The 19012-nt window shown below is 41.1% G+C and overlaps 2 protein-coding genes, 1 long non-coding RNA gene and 2 other non-coding genes across 6 annotated transcripts in view; 1 reads left to right on the plus strand and 4 right to left on the minus strand.

The window, feature by feature from the left end:
- LOC140294898 (uncharacterized) overlaps positions 1–7123 on the minus strand; it is a 131788-nt gene extending 124665 nt beyond the window's left edge. The window contains exons 1-3 of the mRNA XM_072379622.1: positions 7046–7123; positions 6285–6335; positions 5136–6186 (exon numbers count right to left, since the gene is read on the minus strand). Coding sequence (XP_072235723.1) covers positions 5136–6186; positions 6285–6335; positions 7046–7123 — 1180 coding nt within the window. The remainder of the gene's footprint in view (positions 1–5135; positions 6187–6284; positions 6336–7045) is intronic.
- The window catches only part of LOC140291582 (NLR family CARD domain-containing protein 3-like), a 531700-nt gene that overhangs the window by 167135 nt on the left and 345553 nt on the right, over positions 1–19012 (minus strand). The gene's annotated exons all lie outside the window — the stretch shown is intronic.
- Positions 12723–13532, plus strand: LOC140292660 (uncharacterized). Its single transcript, XR_011912585.1, has 3 exons — positions 12723–13015; positions 13136–13251; positions 13467–13532. It is a non-coding gene; the product is annotated as an uncharacterized lncRNA (long non-coding RNA).
- On the minus strand, positions 15771–15843 carry trnak-uuu (transfer RNA lysine (anticodon UUU)). The gene has a single exon. It is a non-coding gene; the product is annotated as a tRNA-Lys (tRNA).
- trnak-uuu (transfer RNA lysine (anticodon UUU)) lies at positions 17041–17113 on the minus strand. The gene has a single exon. It is a non-coding gene; the product is annotated as a tRNA-Lys (tRNA).

Raw genomic sequence — 19012 nt, forward strand, 5'->3', positions numbered from 1 at the left:
CTGAAAAGGAAGGTAATCAGTCAGAAGAGGTTGGCTCCTTGGTATAATTCACAGCTGCGTGCGTTAAAGCAGACTGCAAGAAAGCTGGAGAGACAGTGGCGTTCCTCTAATTTAGAAGAGTCTCAATTAGTCTGGAAAGATAGTTTAATAACGTATAAGAAAGCACTTCGTAAAGCTAGAACTGCTTATTATTCATTATTGATAGAAGAGAATAAGAATAATCCCAGGTTTCTTTTCAGCACTGTTGCCAGGCTGACAAAGAGTCCGAGCTCTGTTGAGCCATGTATTCCTTTAACTCTCAGCAGTGATGATTTCATGAGATTCTTCATCAATAAAATTGTTTCTATCAGAGAGAAGATTAATGGAATCCTTCCCATTATTATCACTGATGTATCATCAAGTAGAGGAGCTTTAGAAGTATCTTTCGAACCTGAATTGTATTTAGACAGCTTCTGTCCAGTTGATCTTTCTGAGCTAACAACAGCAATAGTCTCTTCTAAACCATCAACTTGTATGTTAGACCCAATCCCAACCAGACTGTTCAAGGAGGTTTTCCCCTTAATTGACACTTCCATATTGGATTTGATCAATCGGTCTTTGTTGATAGGATATGTACCTCAGACTTTTAAGGTTGCTGTAATTAAACCTTTACTTAAAAAACCTACTCTTGATTCAGAAGTGTTGGCTAATTATCGACCTATATCCAATCTCCCTTTTTTGTCCAAAGTTCTTGAAAAAATAGTTGCAGTTCAACTTTGTGATCATTTACATAGAAATAATCTGTTTGAAGAGTTTCAGTCAGGATTCAGAGTGCATCATAGCACAGAAACGGCACTGGTGAAAGTTACCAATGATCTCCTGTTAGCTTCTGATAGCGGACTTGTTTCTGTGCTTGTCCTGTTGGATCTCAGTGCTGCATTTGATACGATCGATCACAGCATTCTGTTACAGAGACTTGAACATGTTATTGGGATTAAAGGAACTGCATTAGGCTGGTTTAAGTCATATTTATCTGATAGATTCCAGTTTGTTCTTGTAAATGAGGAATCTTCCTCACACTTTGGAGTAAGTCATGGAGTTCCTCAGGGTTCTGTGCTTGGACCGATTCTTTTTACTTTATACATGCTTCCATTAGGTAACATTATCAGACAGCATGGCATAAATTTCCATTGTTATGCTGATGATACTCAGCTGTACTTATCTATGAAACCAGATGAAACCTACAGGTTGGTCAGACTACAAGCCTGTCTTAAAGACATAAAGACAAAAAATCCTGAAACATCCCATAGTTAAGCTGCTATAGGCTTAGACTGCTGGGGGACCTCATCTGTCACACCTTTCCTCACTTTGCTCTCTTTTTCCCCCTGTTTAATTTCAAAATTGATTTTATGTACATGTGACATTATTGTGATTATTAACCTATGTTTCCCTGTTCCAACAGATATCCTTTGAATGGCGTTATGGTGTTTTTTCCCCCCTCTTTTCCCTCTTTTCTGTCTTCTCAAACCCCAGCTGGTCGAGGCGGATGGCCACCCTTCCTGAGTCTGGTTCTGCCAGAGGTTTCTTCCTGTTAAAAGGGAGTCGTTCCTTTCCACAGTTGCCACAGGCACGCTCAGGACGGGAGATTGGACTGAAGACACGTTTCGGTGCAATCTGTTGGTTTCCTTAGCTAGGATATTAAATTTTTTTAATTAGCTCTATATGAATTAATTGGATTATGATTACAATGAATTGAATTCCAATTGGCTTGAATTGGACTATATTACTTAAGTGCCTTGAGATGACAATTGTTGTAATCTGGCGCTATATAAATAAAATTGAATTGAATTGAATTGAATAAAGACCTGGATGACTCAGAACGGTCTGCTTTTAAATTCAGACAAAACTGAAGTTGTTCTCTTTGGACCTGAGCACTTCAGGGAGAAATTGTCTAGTTATATAGTTACTCTAGATGGTATTTCCTTGGCTTCTAGTTCTACAGTGAGGAACCTTGGAGTTATTTTTGACCAGAATTTATCATTTGACGCACATATAAAACTGGTTTCTAGGACTGCCTTCTTTCACCTTCGTAATATTGCCAAAATCAGGAACATCCTGTCTCAAGGTGATGCAGAGAAACTAGTTCATGCATTTGTTACTTCAAGATTGGACTACTGTAATTCCTTATTATTGGGCTGTCCCACATATTCTCTGAAAAGCCTCCAGCTGATCCAAAATGCTGCAGCCAGAGTTCTGATGAGAACTAACTGGAGAGATCATGTTTCTCCAGTTTTAGCTTCTCTTCATTGGCTCCCTGTTAAATTCAGAATAGAATTTAAGATTCTTCTTCTCACATATAAAGTTCTTAATGACCGAGCTCCATCATATCTTAAAGATTTAATTGTAAGATATTTTCCTAACAGAGCACTTCGCTCCCAAACTGCAGGTTTACTTGTTGTTCCCAGAGTTTCTAAAAGTAGAATGGGAGGTAGAGCCTTCAGTTATCAGGCCCCTCTCTTGTGGAATAAGCTGCCAGTAAATGTCCGGGAAGCAGACACCCTTTCCACTTTTAAGATTAGACTTAAAACTTTTCTTTTCGATAAAGCTTATAGTTAGGGATGGCTCAGGTGATCCTGAAACATCCCATAGTTAAGCTGCTATAGGCTTAGACTGCTGGGGGACCTCATCTGTCACACCTTTCCTCACTTTGCTCTCTTTTTCCCCCTGTTTAATTTCTCAATTGCTATTATGTACATGTGACATTATTGTGGTTATTAATTTCTGTTTCCCTGTTCCAACAGGTGTCCTTTGAATGGTGGTATGATGTTTTTCCCCCCTCTTTTCTGTCTTCTCAAACCCCAGCTGGTCGAGGCGGATGGCCACCCTTCCTGAGTCTGGTCCTGCCAGAGGTTTCTTCCTGTTAAAAGGGAGTCGTTCCTTTCTACAGTCGCCACAGGCACGCTCAGGACGGGAGATTAGACTGAAGACAAGTTTCAGTGCAATCTGTTGGTTTCCTTAGCTAGGATATTTTTTTTTAATTGGCTCTACATGAATTAATTTGATTATTTTGAAATTAATTAATTGAATTCCAATTGGCTTGAATTGGACTATATTATTTAAGTGAAAATTGAAATGACAATGCAGTCTTAACAAACCTTTAATAGGTCAAATCTACATGTGAGTTAAGAGCTAATATTGGACTCTTCTCTGGACTCTGGTCCAGCCAGCCAGGAGTACAGAAAGTTTGCAGGTTAGGGGTCAGCTTTAGTTTTCAGGCAGCTCAACTCTGCAGGTTTTTACCTATTCTGAAGTCCAGCAGCCGTATGAGAGCTCATGTTTCATGTCACGCACTTGAATGCACCAGGGAGAAGATTTAGGTTAACATTTCAGAAGAAGATCATGATTTAAGAATTTCAAGCGGAAACTTCCTTGTTCCCTCCCTAAACTGATCTGAAGGTGGGAGGATGTGTGAAACCATTGTGTGATAGTAGAGGAGCTCTTAAGTGAAGATCAGCTGCAACAAAAGGAGGTGGAATTAGTTTTATATCACAGTACAGACGGTGTTTCTGCTCTGAGAGTCACACACTGCTCTGCCAAATGGAGGAAATGGCTCAGAAAAGTGTTAAACTGGACTTGGAAACTTTCTCTTGTTCGATCTGTCTGGATCTACTGAAGGATCCGGTGACTATTCCCTGTGGGCACAGCTACTGCATGAACTGTATTAAAGGCTACTGGAATGGAAAGAATAAGAAGGGAATTCACAGATGCCCTCATTGCAGGAAAACTTTCACACCGAGGCCTGTCCTGGAGAAAAGCACCATGTTAGCTGATTTAATGAAGCAGCTGAAGAAGACTGGACTCCAAGCTGCTCCTGCTGATCACTGCCATGCTGGACCTGAAGATGTGGCCTGTGATTTCTGCTCTGGAAGAAAACTGAAAGCCATCAAGTCCTGTTTATTCTGTCTTTTCAAAGAAATCTTACTCAGCTCTGATCATTAATGAGAATATGATGAAGAAATTTTGAGATTTTGTGGTGGGGCTGAGAACTGTTCAACTCTCATTGTCCTGTTCCACGTATTGTTTAAGGACCGTCACAGGTACAAGGGTCAAGGGTGCTGGAGAAGGCCTATCTATCTTATTTCAGCTTCCATCTAAACCTTGTTTTACTGAATGTCTCATGACCTTGTGTGGCATAAATAGCAATAGTATAATCTTTTTAACTCAGACAACTCTGTGTCAGTTTCCTGATATGTCATGCAGACACCTTGCTATGAAAATAAATGTTTTGTGTTAATTGTCTCTGAGTCTCATTTTGAGAGAATTTTCTTGACACCAACACAACAGACATTTGAAACAGTTTCACAGCTTGAAGTTGAGCCTTGTGCCCTTTTAGTGTTGGAACAGCCTTAACTTTCAACTTCAGTCATTAAACAGTTATCTGGAAAGTACAGGGAACAAATCCAAACCTTTTTCAGACTGTTAAAGATTTCTGGGTCTTTGGGGAATATAAGTCCAACTTTCCCCCGTAACCAAACACACATTTTCTTCAAAAATATCTCTGAAAAGCATGAGAAGTGTTGACATCTGACCTTTAATAAAATGCAGAACAATGAAATACAGACTAGTGTAAAGCTAGACTTCACATTAAAATGAAATTATATATTGTGTCTACAGATGTTGTATATTTACATAAATACCCACAGCTTGTGCAAAGCTACTTCGTGAATCTTAACTTTAAACAAAATATAAATGTTCAGTATAACAGAATAAAATATGTTTCTAGTTTCAAACAGATTGCATATAGTTCTGTCCATACACTCATAATCGATGCCATGTTTGTCTTGAATGGTGGGAGAGCTGGCCACAGTTAAAACAATCCCAACAATTTATAAAGCACTTTCAATAGTTCTTCAAACATGTGCTACCCACAGAAAATTCAGAACAAAAGTCTTGACAAGAGAAGGTGGTAATCCACACAAAATAGTTTTAATCTGAACAAAAGAAAGGCTTTTGATTGGTAGTTACTGTTCCTGCTCCCAAGTTAACGTTGTCTTATATGCTATAAAATTTGTTGATTTAAACCAGTCATTTATCTGCAGTGTGAGTATGTTCGTGTCTCTTTAGACTAGATAATTGAGTGAAAGCTGCTTCACAATGACCACAGCTGTATGGTTTCTCTCCTGTGTGAATATGTTGGTGTTTCTCTACACCAGATAATGCTGTGAAACCTGCCCCATATTGACCACAGCTGTATGGTTTCTCTCCTGTGTGAATACGTTGGTGTTTCTTTAGACTAGATGATTGAGTGAAAGCTGCCCCACACTGACCACAGCTGTATGGTTTCTCTCCTGTGTGAATATGTTGGTGTTTCTCTACACCAGATAATGCTGTGAAACCTGCCCCACATTGACCACAGCTGTATGGTTTCTCTCCTGTGTGAATACGTTGGTGTTTCTTTAGACTAGATGATTGAGTGAAAGCTGCCCCACACTGACCACAGCTGTATGGTTTCTCTCCTGTGTGAATACGTTGGTGTTTCTTTAGGTGAGATAATTGAGTGAAAGCTGCCCCACACTGACCACAGCTGTATGGTTTCTCTCCTGTGTGAATACGTTGGTGTGTCTTTAGACTAGATAAGTGAGTGAAAGCTGTTCCACACTGACCACAGCTGTAAGGTTTCTCTCCTGTGTGAATACGTTTGTGTGTCTTAAGATTGGAAGATGTAGTGAAAGCTGCTCCACACTGACCACAGCTGTATGGTTTCTCACCTGTGTGAATACGTTGGTGTTTCTTTAGACCAGATAATGCGGTGAAAGCTGCCCCACACTGACCACAGCTGTATGGTTTCTCTCCTGTGTGAATACGTTGGTGTCTCTGTAGATTAGCTAATTGAGTGAAACCTGCCCCACACTGACCACAGCTGTATGGTTTTTCTCCTGTGTGAATACGTTTGTGTGTCTTAAGATTGGAAGATGTAGTGAAAGCTGCTCCACACTGACCACAGCTGTAAGGTTTCTCTCCTGTGTGAATACGTTGGTGTGTCTTAAGATGGGAAGTCTTAGTGAAAGCTGCCCGACACTGACAACAGCTGTAAGGTTTCTCTCCTTTATGAAGCTTCTGATGATACCTCAGATGTGATGATCTTTTGAAAACTTCCCCACAGTGCTTATAACGGCACCATCTGGATCCCTCTTGGGCTATATGTTTCTGCAATGACAGAGAGGAAGAAGACTTTGATCCTTTTGAAGTTAACACAAAAGATTTCTCTAATCTAACCTTTGCTAACCAACATATTCTAACTGGACCTGGACGGACCTATCCACACAGGTCTCAATATTTCCGATCAAACGTGAAGGCTGAGGGTGTGTTTATAAGTACCCTCAGCTATCAGTACTATGCTCTGATGTGTTCAGCACACATTCAGGGTTTTAAGCAGTAAACTCTTGCTTTTTGCTCTTTTACTAATTATTTTTTGTCAAGATGAAACTTTGAAAGGGAATTTGTGCTACAATAATTCTAAATGATAGAAGGAAGCACAGTCTTGTCCAAGTTGTACACTTAAACACCATTTAAAGGTTGGGCTGAAAAAGGTTGATGAATAATGGTTTAAATTAATAAAAGTAACAGTTGTGGTAATACATAGCATTCTTTACACTAACCCTTTGTTCCAGCTTACAACCCAGTGGTCTACAGCCATTCAGCTCAACAGCAAACAGGGAAATAGTCTTAGCTTTACTCTAAAACAACTATTTACACTGAGGTAGAGAGCTCTACAAACCTGTCATTTAACATTTAACCATTAAAGTATTACCACCACCAGGTTTAATTAATGTAATCCAGAGACTATAAACACAAATAATGAAGATTAGCTCCTGAACCTCTCAAATCTGAAGCCCACCACAACAATCTGCCCACTGATTTTCTTCCAGCAGATCATTTAGCCTGCAGCACATCTGTATCTCCAGTTCAGAGAGAGAGGAGATGAAACCAGGAAACACCAGAACAAGCGGAGGATACACGGAACTTCAAAACTCGTCCACATGTCTTTAGCGTCCTCCACACTGACCTGTAGTCCGGTGGAACCAGAGGATGAGCCGGCTCTGTTCCTGGTGGAGGGGTTCGGATCCTGGTTCTGCTGCTCCATTCTGGTCCTGGTCCTCCGACTGATGGACTCTGTCTGAAACTGTCAGTACATACAATAAGATCCAGCTGTGGCGTGCAGAATGTTAAACCACACCCACTTTTCTTCTTCTCTTGATAAGCTTTCTGAACAGTTTCTAACCATCTAGTCACATTTCATTAAACTTTTAACTGTGGTTTTTATTCAAATTCCTGTGAACTTTAAACTGGTTCTTTAAAGACCCACTAAGGTCACAGTTCAAAATATTTGGAGCTTTTTGATCAAATTCAGAAAAAATGTAATAATACACTCTGTAGAATGACACCCACTGTGTGCAATATCCCATGAATCTCATCTGTGTCAGTGTAAAATGATCAACTTAAATCTTTTTACTACATTAAGACAAAGATATTGTTTGAGGAAAGGGTCCCAATATCATCCCAAAGCCTGAAGTTCAGATTTTCTCTATTTCTAAATTTGTTCTCATTTCCAAGAGCTGTCAGGGATCCAGGAAAGCAACACAGAGTAATCTCAGATTTGTCACATTTACACTCTGAAGCCCATTTTTGAACAGTTCAGTTATCAGGGAGCTTCAGTCTAGACTGAGGCTTGAAACTGAGAAGATGTGATGTTTCAGTGGGGAATGATCTAGTTCTGTGTGGCTAACAGCACGTCAGTAGGAGCTGTCTGACTGATCTGAGACAGTCTGAAGAACAACATGAAGTGGACCATTCTGAGGCCGTCATTTAAATATAAAGGAGTGTTTTTCTGGCATCAGAAGTGCCCGTCCAGTGATTCATTCCAGAAAGCTGCTTTAGTGAAACCTAAAATTTGAGATGAAGGAAACTCTCAGACCCTTAAAACTCTGAAATGTTTTTCAACCCAAATAACCTACAATCTCCTTTATTTTAATTACAAAATGATCTTAACTGGTAAACTTATGTGTCCAGTTGAAGAGTAAAAGTGATCTTGTGTTGTGGTCAGATCAGAGTATCAGCTCCTAAAAGTTGCACAGATCCTCCTAATAAAGATCATTTTAGCTCCATTTTAACTCCAGATGTGGGCTTTATGAGTAAATATATGTACAACCTTTTTATAATGCCATCAATCCTTGTTGATTCGTGGATAAAAGAAAATATTGGATATATAAAGAAAACTGAATAATGAAGTTTTCATGAGACACTTCTGAAGAGGACAGTCAGACTGTCTTTTAATGGTGTCTTTCTCAGAGTGTAAATCTGAGAAATCGGACACTGATACTGAGGATAACTGTGTATTTCTTCTGCTCGTGTGATACTTTCCTGGATCACCGACAAGTTTTTATAATAATGCTATGACTCCTCTTCATGTTTGTGCTCCAGTTTTATCAAAAAGCCAAACGATACCCAGATAAGCCTGGAAAGAACTATTCTAAATTTTACAATGATCATCAAACTTTTTAAATGACAAAAGATTTCAGCAAAACTACAGAAAGAAGTTTATAAAAAAACTGTTAAAAACGGTTAGAAAAGGGCCCAGAAGTATGTTTCACACACAGCTAAAAGGATAAAGCTCCATGTTATTTGTCCATCTGGCCGGCTTAGGGAAATTTATAGCTGAGGCTGTGTGTCTGGTATTGCAGAGCATTAGCATTAGCATTAGCAGGACATGCTAACTGTGAATAGCAGCCAGGTTATTTAAACTTTTTCACTCTCTGGTGCATGTTCTGACTGCCCGTGTCCAGCTGCAGGAATCAAACCAATGACACAGAGCAATTTGAAGGCATTTCTGCAAATGTTTGACCGCTACATGTATTATTTTCTTGACTTACCTGTACGCAGCTTCCTGTTGTGATGTTCAGAGATGTTGCGACTGAGGCTTGTCTGGAGTAACGGAGGGACCGGTTTGCTGCATTTAGGGGAGGAGCCGGAAATGATGACGTCAGAAGGCTCGCTACTGTATATGTCTATGCTTCGCTATGCGGCCGTACGACGTGACTGCTTCAGGACGCGGTTCAGATTTTGTCTTAAGTATTGACAGGTATATAAACCCCTCAGTCTCCATTTAAAATGTGTTTTTTTATGGAGAGTTACAGTCAGTTCAGGTTTTGAGTTTGGATCGTTTGGATACTAGAGTTTGGAAAGCATTAATATAGTTTGGAGATAGTTTGGGGAGTTAAGTGAGAGATAGTTTTGAGATTGAGGAGAGTGAGGAGAGAAGGATAGGTAAGAGGATATATTCAATAATATAGACAATGGAGCAGCAGGGGGTCTCTCAAACCTGGTGTAGAATGTGTTGAGATCGTCAGCTAGTCCGGGGGAGGGGACGTTTGTGATGGTTCTGAGGGGACTCCACACAACTGCAGGGTCGTTGGTGCCTGAATCACTCTCCAGTCTGGCTCTATAGTCCTCTTTAGCATTTTTGATGGCCTTCTTGAGGCCCTGTCTGGCCAGTCTGAATGTGTCCATGTCACCCTTTCTGTATGCCTGCTCTTTCCAGCGCCTGAGCTCTCTGAGCTGCTTGGAGAACCAGGGCTTTTGGTTATTGTGCCTTGTGATGGTTTTGGTTGGGAGGCAGACCTGCTCACGGAAGCTGATGCAGCAACATACAGTGTCAGAAAAGCTGCCGTTGTCATCCTCAGGGCCCCTCAGTGACTCCCAGTCAGTAGACTCCATGCAGTCCTGAAGCATGTCCCTTGCCTCTGGAGTCCACCTCCTTACTGTAGTCCTGGATGGTTTGGCCCTTCTCAGTTGCTGCCTGTATGTGGGGACCATCTGTATGATGCAGTGGTCGGAGTGTCCAAGGGCAGCGTGGGGGATGGAGCGGTATGAGGGTTTTATGATGGAGTAGAAGTGGTCCAGTGTGTTGCTGTCCTGCGTGGCGCATGTCACCAGCTGTTTGGAGCTCGTCAGTTCCTGGAAGAGGTTACACGAGTTGAAATCTCTCAACACAATAACTACTGAGTTTGGTCGAGAGGTTTCCACAGTGGAGAAAAGAGCAGCTGAATCTTTGGTGAACGTGTTCACAGATGTACTTTGTTAGCCCGGTTTTTTCATTGGAAGCTCAAGAACAAGCTGGAGAAATCGTTTATTAAAAAAGTATTTATTAGTGGTCACAAATAAAGTATATTGCAGCGCTGGACTCGGAGTGCCAGAGCTCCCGCAGGAAATCCGTCAGGCCGAGCCCCGTTATCCGGAAACATTTCATATTTATATTCAGCTTTATCTCACAGAAGTTGTTTTCACACTTGTCAGAGTATAATTGGCCAGTTTTGGGTGACATGCTCAGGCCAGCTGCTGTCCTTGTTGTGTTCTTTGGATGTGATAAACAATGTGTGTGTGTGTGCTGTTTTAGGCGTGGATCTAATGTACCAGACCTATCTGCCCTAATAGAGATGTTTTGTCTGACCCAGTTGTTTATGTCATTCTAAGGTCTTGGACCATTTAAGGTCATCTGTTGTGCAGTATGAGCAAAGTGGAAAAGTACCAGCGAGGAACGTTATTTAGGAAAATACAGAATATGAATTTATAATGTCTAAGATCAAAGCCAATTATAACAGTAGCATTATGGACATATCAACTGCAAATATGATATATATTGACTGACTGACGTGCTCTCTCTTTTCGTTCAGTTACCATTGTAATGAACAAACAGGAAGCAAACCTCGAAGCAGAAAATGAGCAGCTGATGAAAGTCTTAAAAAATCGGACCGAGCAGCTGACTGCCGACAACAGAGTCCTGAAGAATCGGACCGATCTGATGATGGTGGAGATTGAAATCTTAGAAAATCAGACCAAGCACCTGAACAGACAGAAAGACGACTTCAACTGGACGCTGGAAGTCATCCTGAAATTCAACAAATTTCCAGTGAATTAATTCTGCCCTGACAAAAGTAAGTACATAATAAAGTAATTTAACAACATTATACTTCATAAAAAAACACCCAAATGTTATTAGCAGGATGGTAAATTCAGTACTTTATACCCTTTTTAAAGTTTATTTAGAATAAAAAGCATGCAGTTTTCTATAAGTTATTTATTCTACAAGCGTTACTTTAGTTTTTCCAAAAGTAAAATCTTCTCTGCCTTCTTTGAAGAGATTTAAACCGTTTTGAACACATTCTTACCTTTCAACCCTGATGCAACGTCTGACCTGCATCAACATTTTCAATTTTGATGTCATGTTTCTGATTTCTTCAGAAAGTGAGAATTAAAACATGAGTTTCATGTTGATCAGAAAACCCTCTGCTTTCAGAAGCCTTGTTTTAGAGAGTCCCAAAACAAAAAAAAGTAGCCTTGACGTCATTGTTTCGTCATCTTGGTCGTGTATATCTCTTTATGCATTTCAGGCCTGTAAAATGCATGCCTGTAAAGCTTTATAATCTTCCTTCTCATGACACTGAAAAGACATTCAGGCATTGAGAATATCAAGTGATGAAGAGCTTTTCTTCCAGTAAAATCATCTTAAACTGTGCAGCAGTTCAGGCACATAACCATATTTGTCATTTCAAAGTTCAGGCAGCCATTCCAGCACCCGTACCCTCTTCTTCCTCAGCCAGGCCTTTGGAATGTGTCAGAATGTGGTTTTCCATGGTCTGCTTGAACAATGCTTGGACGTCCCTGGAAAAGATGTGGCCTTGAAGGCAGCATATGTTGCTGTAAAATCTCAGTGAGCTTTTCTGCATTAATGCTGCCATCACAGAAGTGGAAATGAGCTTTGCCGAGGGCCCTGATCCAACCCCATACCATCACAGAGCCTGGCTGCAGGGACTGGTTGCTGACAGCAGGCTGGATACTGCTTTTGCTCTTTGCTCCATTTCTTCCAACAAAGATCTGGAATACTGATGGGTCTGACCACAGTACACGTTTCCACCGTGTGATGGTCCATCCCAGATGCCTCCGAGCCCAGAGAAGTGGACGCCGCCTCTTTTCTGAGGCTTCTTTTCTGCACAGTAAAGCTTGTGAATGGAACTCTGTATTGTAGTGCTTGACAAAAGTTTCCACAGTAATCCCTTGTCCATGTGCTTCTATCAGCTGTTGATGAATGACGGTTCTTGATGCAACGCCGTCTGGGGGGTCAGAGGTCACGGGTGTCCAGCTTAGGCTTGCTCCCTTGTCCTTTACACTGAAACTCCTTCAGATTCCTTGAATGCTTTAATGATATTCTGCTCTGTAGAGGCAGAAATATGCAGATCCCTTCCAGTCTTTCTCTGAGGAACATTGTTTTTAATCACATTTGAGGACAAACTTTAGCTCCTCTGAACATCTTTTGTGCCAAATCATAATAACTATCATCTGATGTCTAATTTTCTTTATTACTAACCCACATCACAACTTTTTAAAAACATTTTTCAGACCTGAAATGCAACTAATAAAGTTGAAAAAAAACATTTAATATCTTGAGTTTATACCTGCTGGATTTATTCTGGAAGAAAACGTCCTTCCAAGAAAGATGCTCCAGAATGGAAATATTAGAAGTAGATAGATTTATAGTTCCTCATGTAGGATAACAGTCATAAGTCTTTCAAGGTTTTATAATTTGTTATCATTCAGTTTTATTTACATACCATCAAATCGCAACAAATGTTATCTCGAGGCATTTCAACTACAGTCTATTTTAAACTAATTGTAATCCAATTCATTGTAATAAGATTCCAATTAAATCACATTCATTAAAATCCAAGTTGGTCTAATCCGTATAATTTCAGTCAGTTTAAAAAGGCTGTCATTTGATTTTGACATGTTAGATTTAATAATTAATCAATTTCTCCGCCCATTTCGTGAGTGTCAGCCCTGTCGGGACGGCTGGATTCTTTACCAGGAAAAGTGCTACCTGTTTTATGATGAACCCCCAAGTTGGAAGACATGGCCACAAAGTCGAACTTATTGCAAAGACAAAGCTGCAGATCTGGTTGTTATTGATAATCTGCAAGAACAGGTGAGCTATAAAGAGCATAAATGGCATTTTCCAAATTTCCATTTTCTTTTAAATTATTATAACTGATGCCTTTACTAAAGTGTGAATGATTCCGATGATCCGCCATGTCATGACTTCCAGGAATTTGTCAGTAAAAACATCCGGTATTACCAGAGCCCTAACCATGGATACTGGATTGGGTTAAAAGAAACTGACAACACCTGGTTCTGGATTGATGGACGCAACGACACTCTTGGGTAAGTAAAAATAAATATTGACCACGACTACGGCCCGGTGCTGAGACAGAAAAAGAAAGGATTTAGTTTTAATGCAAATTCAAAGTATAAACTATTGTTTCACCAGGATTTGATGTCAGCTGTTTGTTTCTTGCAACACTGAACTTGTTTGATTTAATTAAGTGCATTAGCTGTACTATGAATGCTATTAATATTGCTCATGTTTACATTTTAAGGTACTGGGTGGAGCAGGAGATCGGTCAATCAGGTCCATATGCACTGGTTATCCCTAAAAGGAACGCAACACATAGCTGGGACACATCTGATCATAAATTTCAACTCAAATTCATCTGTGAGATGGAAGCTTTGATCAGGTCAAATTAGTGAACACTGTGTCCGACTTTGTCCTCTTTGTGTCGCATGCATAGCTGCAGACTTGCTTCATCACTTTTGAATAAGAAAATCCAAACATATGTTGATGTATCTGCTAATGCACTTTAGACAGTTTGTGTCCTAATTTGTAAGAATGAATTTTATCACTTTAATGTGTCTTTTTAAAGACTGAATAATATTGTTCTGAATAATGGGACAATAATGAGGAACTTACTTCGACTTCTTCTGATTATAGATTGTATGGTAATTCATTCACATATGAGGGGTGGGTGTAAAAATGGAACTGATGTAAACTGTAACTGAGGCGTGATGTTTTTAAGTCATTTAATGAAAATAGTTGTGATGTATTTGCCATTTTTTTCAGGGAAATATCCTCGATTGGAAGATAATTGTCATGAAAACGCTTGCAAACCTGTAAAGGCATTGTTAAACTGTTTGTATTGATTAGCAGAGCGCTTTGGATTGTATGATTAAAATTGTGAATTGATTTGATAAACTTGATTGACATTTTATTTTATATTTTTTTGCACCAGCCTTCAGACGTTTAAATGTCGAGTTACATCTGCAGAGGAAGAGATTTGCCTGACTTTTTAGAAGATGCAAGATAAATAATGGCTCTGCGCTGTACACCAGTTCATGTTGTGTCTTTGAAGTGAAATGCCTTCTTAACATCATGAGTTGCTTCAGCTCATGTGGGTAAATGGACTTGTATAGTGCTTTTCTTGTCTAACTGACCACTCAAAGTGCTTCTAACACTACATGCACTCACACAGCACATCTTAAGTCTACACATAACTACATGCATTCCAACACTGGGTTAGTCCATTCATACACTGATGGATACATTGGGGGTTCAGTGTCTGGAAGCTGGTGTTGAACCACTGACCTCCTGATTGCTGATTCCTCCTGAGCTACAGCCACGCCAGGTGATAAACAATCTCTGTGTTAAAGCCGGGGGAATAATCATACTAAGCATCCTCTGAAGACATCATGCTCTGCTACACCCAGTTGCTTTGGTTTCCTCTGGTTCTTCCTGTAATTGCATTGCATTCATGTGAAAAAGAAAACGTGTCCTCTTTCATTTTAAAAAATCTGGACGTTCTTGCTTCACAAACTGTGCAGCAGAACATCAAGACTTTTCTAGGATGTTTGTTAGATACAGATGGTGGGTGTGGTGCATCCACAAATCACCCACTGCAACAGTCGTTGCTCAGGAGAAGCGTGGGGAAACAAAAATGAATGAAGTAAACGCACTTGTACTAATAGTGATCAGTCTACCTGACGGTGCATTCATAGAAGTGTAAGATGATAGTAACCATGACATATTCAGAGGTAGTATCTGTCAGAAACGTTGTCTTGTCTATTGGTGAGTCCGCTCTGATTGGCTGTTCAGAACAGCGAATATGTCTATGAGGAAGTGTTTTCATTGTCTTTGAGAAACCTCGTCATACACAACAAAGAAGATCATAACCCTTGCTGTCTTTAACGTATGTTTTAAGAGTAGCAGAAGTGGAGCAAAGAACACATTAGGTGCATTCCCACTGTAGGAACCATTTGCAGTTCCTATAACCTTTTCAGAAATATGGCCGTTTTTTCGTGCATTCGGACATACAGGAACCAGGGACCACAGCACTCAGTTCCTAGAACCATTTTAGCTCCTTCTCTTTTCTGGGTTCCACAGGAACATGATGTAGGTGTTTGATGGCTGGTAGCTCCGCCCCTTGTCTGAAATGTTTACTCATGCAACACGGACACAACTGGCACCTGTTTAATAAGTTAAACTTATTAACGTCGTCTCCTTTGTCCGCGGCGTTCTGCTCTCCTTCTTGTCTTCATGAAAAGAAGAAGTATCGCCTGCTGCTCGATTCTTCATCTCCTGACTCTCGCTGTGCGCTCTTCCAGCCTCCATCTTAGACGCCTGATGTGATCGTCCATGATTAATATCACCGTCATGCAGACCATGAACACGGTGGCCTCCTCGCTCTCCATGTTAGCTTCTTGGTGGTGTTGTTTTGTTTTCTTCTCTCCTTACTTTTCACGGGCTTTGTTGTTGAGTGGCGCTAAAGTTACATGTCTGTTGCGTCACATCAATCCCGAAGTGTAGGATAATGCAATGACAGTAACTATGACATATTCAGAGGTAGCATCGCCTGAACAGGAACTGGAACCCTGGACCCTCAGATTAAAAGTCTGATGCTCTACCGACTGAGCTACCCAGGCTCTGAATGTGACAGATCACAGTTTAAATGACAGTTTTTATAAAAACACACAACCCGACTGGTTTATTGGCTGATACAAATGTTAATGCTTAAACCTAACAGTGTGTAGTTTGGCCTTCAGTTTCTAATTTAAACATCTTTGGGACCTTAGACACCAAACAGTCGTCCATCAGACACGTTTGGAGCTCCAATGAACGTCTCTCGCTCTTGTATTTTTGGTGCTTGATCCCAGTTACCATTGTTGGACTTCAGCAGACTCCAATACGATTCAACTGTCAGAAACGTTGTCTTGGCTTTTTGGTGAAGAGTCCTCTCACATTGGCTGTTCAGAACGGTGAATATGTCTACGAGGAAGTGTTTTCATTGTCTTTGAGAAACCTCGTCATACACAACGAAGAAGATCATAACCCTTGCTGTCTTTAACGTATGTTTTAAGAGTAGCAGAAGTGGAGCAAAGAAGCATTCCCACTGTAGGAACCTTTTGCAGTTCCTGGAACCTGTTCAGGAATAGGGCTGTTTTTTCGTGCATTCGGACATAGAGGAACTATGGACCACGGCCCTCAGTTCCTAGAACCATTTTAGCTCCTTCTCCGAGGTCTTTTCTGGGTTCAACAGGAACACATATGACGTAGGTGTTTGGTGGCTGGTAGCTCCGCCCCTTGTCTGAAATATTTACTCATACAACACGGACACAACCGGCGCCTGTTTAATAAGTTAAACTTAGACGTTGTCTCCTTTGCCTGCGGCGCTCTTCTCTCCTTCATGAAATGAAGAAGTATCGCCCGCTGCTGGATTCTTCATCTCCTGACTCTCGCTGTGTGCTCTTCCAGCCTCCATCTTAGACGCCTGATGTGATCATCCATGATTAATATCACCGTCATGCAGACCATAAACACGGTGGCCTCCTCGCAGGTTTTGTTTTGTTGTTGAGTGTGGCGCTAAAGTAACACGTCTGTCGCTGACGGCTGCGTCACATCAGTCCCGATCAAGGTTCCCGACTCATGTGCGAATCGAAAATGAAACAGTTCCACTGGGGAAGGGCAGTTCTTATAGTTAAATTGGAGGTGTACAGTTCTTAGAACTCTCTGTCCAAATGCACCTATTGGCTTTAAAGTGACCAGTGTAGAGTTGTTCTCTGCATTCATAGAAGTATAAGATAATGCAATGATAGTAACCATGACATATTCAAGGGTAGTATCGCCTGAACAGGGACTGGAACCCTGGACCCTCAGATTAAAAGTCTGATGCTCTACCGACTGAGCTACCCAGGCTCTGAATGTGACAGATCACAGTTTAAATGACAGTTTTTATAAAAACACACAACCCGACTGGTTTATTGGCTGATACGAATGTTAAAGCTTAAACCTAACAGTGTGTAGTTTGGCCTTCAGTTTCTAATTTAAGCATCTTTGGGACCTTAGACACCAAACAGTCGTCCATCAGACACGTTTGGAGCTCCAATGAACGTCTCTCGCTCTTGTGTTTTTAGTGCTTGATCCGAGTTACCATTGTTGGACTCCAGCGGACTCCAGTACGATTCAACTGCCAGAAACGTTAGAGAAATAAAAGGATACCTTCGATCAAACTCATTTTGACAGGTGACCTCTGACCTCATATCGATCAATCAAATTAATATGACAGGTGACCTTTGTTTGACATCCGTTTGCTGACATCTGGGGATATGACTTTTGACCTCTTATCGATCGATCAAGCTATTTTGACGTGTGACCTTTGTTTGACATAGATTAGCCATCTGTTGAAGAGGTCTTTGACATCAAATACGATCCATTTGCCAGGCTCCACACCTAGCGTGTAGCTCAGTGGTGGATAAAAACGCAGGTGCTACTGGGCACCTGCCTGATACATGAGTCTATTTTCCACCGTGTTCACGACTAAATAAATATCAGAACCTATTTTTCTAAGGTGACCCTCAATCTCGGCTTTGAGCTGATTCAAATCCTTGAAATGTCCGCATCCTATATTCTGGCGGTAGAACTTTTCCAGTCCCGCTTTCCTCCATTCAAAAAAAGCCTGGTCCTTGGGGGCGTTATGCCATGTGTACAGATAAGAAATCTTCGTCAAGGCAACCTGCCACGAACCTTCCAAATCGATATGCTGGGCTAAATCCACACGGAAACTGGAACTGGTATTATTCTTAAAGACGTAGAGACTAGCGTTGGAGGGCAGGGTGATATAAAACCCCTCATCCTCTACCGTTCGGTTCATGGTGTAATGTAGCGGGCTAGGAGTAGCGATGGCCCCCTTTATACCTCGTGAAGGTCACTGGCTCTGACCCAGCTGTTGAATTTCTCAGGCTCCTCAGCCGAGCCCTTGCCTCCTTCTATATGACGCGGTATCGCTAGTTTCAACACTCCACAGTCGTTGGAAGTTAGCATACTCACAGTGGTCAGAGGTCCCGGCTTCTCACCACCCTCGTCAAGCTGATACAGACAGAGGTCACCTGTTTCATACATGAACACATAGCCCCATCTTCTCCGCAGTCCATAAGGCTCCAGTGACCATTCTTCCTGTAGAGACACGGGCGGCGGTTGCTGCGTTCTGCACAGAAACACCATCCTTTTCTTGGGAGCATTTGGTATCAAGGGCTGATCTTCAAATATCGTTACCGGAGTCTCACAAATGAGAGACTGCAGAGCACACGTCCTCTCCGGTGCCTGTGTAGATTTCTCCTCTACACTCACTCTGCTTCTTGTCCTGGGCATCTTGAATCAGCTATCTTTCACCCCAAAGTCGTTCTCTACACACTGACTGTCTCAGGGTTTTTATCCTTTACTCGAAACCCCTCCCCTGTCCACCCATTGGCCCTCAGAGGTCACCTGTCAAAATGAGTTTGATCGAAGGTATCCTATTATTTCTCTGACAGGAAACAGAACAGATAGAATGAAAACAATATTTAGAGTAGATAACACTATATCAACACAAACACTCCGTTCTGATGCTTTCTTTATATGATCCATGTTTTTTTTAAAGCTTTTGCAACACAAACTAAAACACATTTGAATAGAAACACACATCTGCCTTTTTCTTCCCTAACAATTTGACCCAATTTTCTGAGGTCTTAGTAAGATATATGAGACAGGCTTTTGTCAAACTCTCTGCTGGTATCATCTCAGAGTCATCACGCCTATGACAAGTTAACCAGGGGCAGG

Source organism: Leuresthes tenuis, unplaced genomic scaffold, assembly GCF_036924035.1.
Source record: "Leuresthes tenuis unplaced genomic scaffold, fLeuTen1.0.hap1 SCAF_1, whole genome shotgun sequence".
NCBI lineage: Eukaryota > Metazoa > Chordata > Actinopteri > Atheriniformes > Atherinopsidae > Leuresthes > Leuresthes tenuis.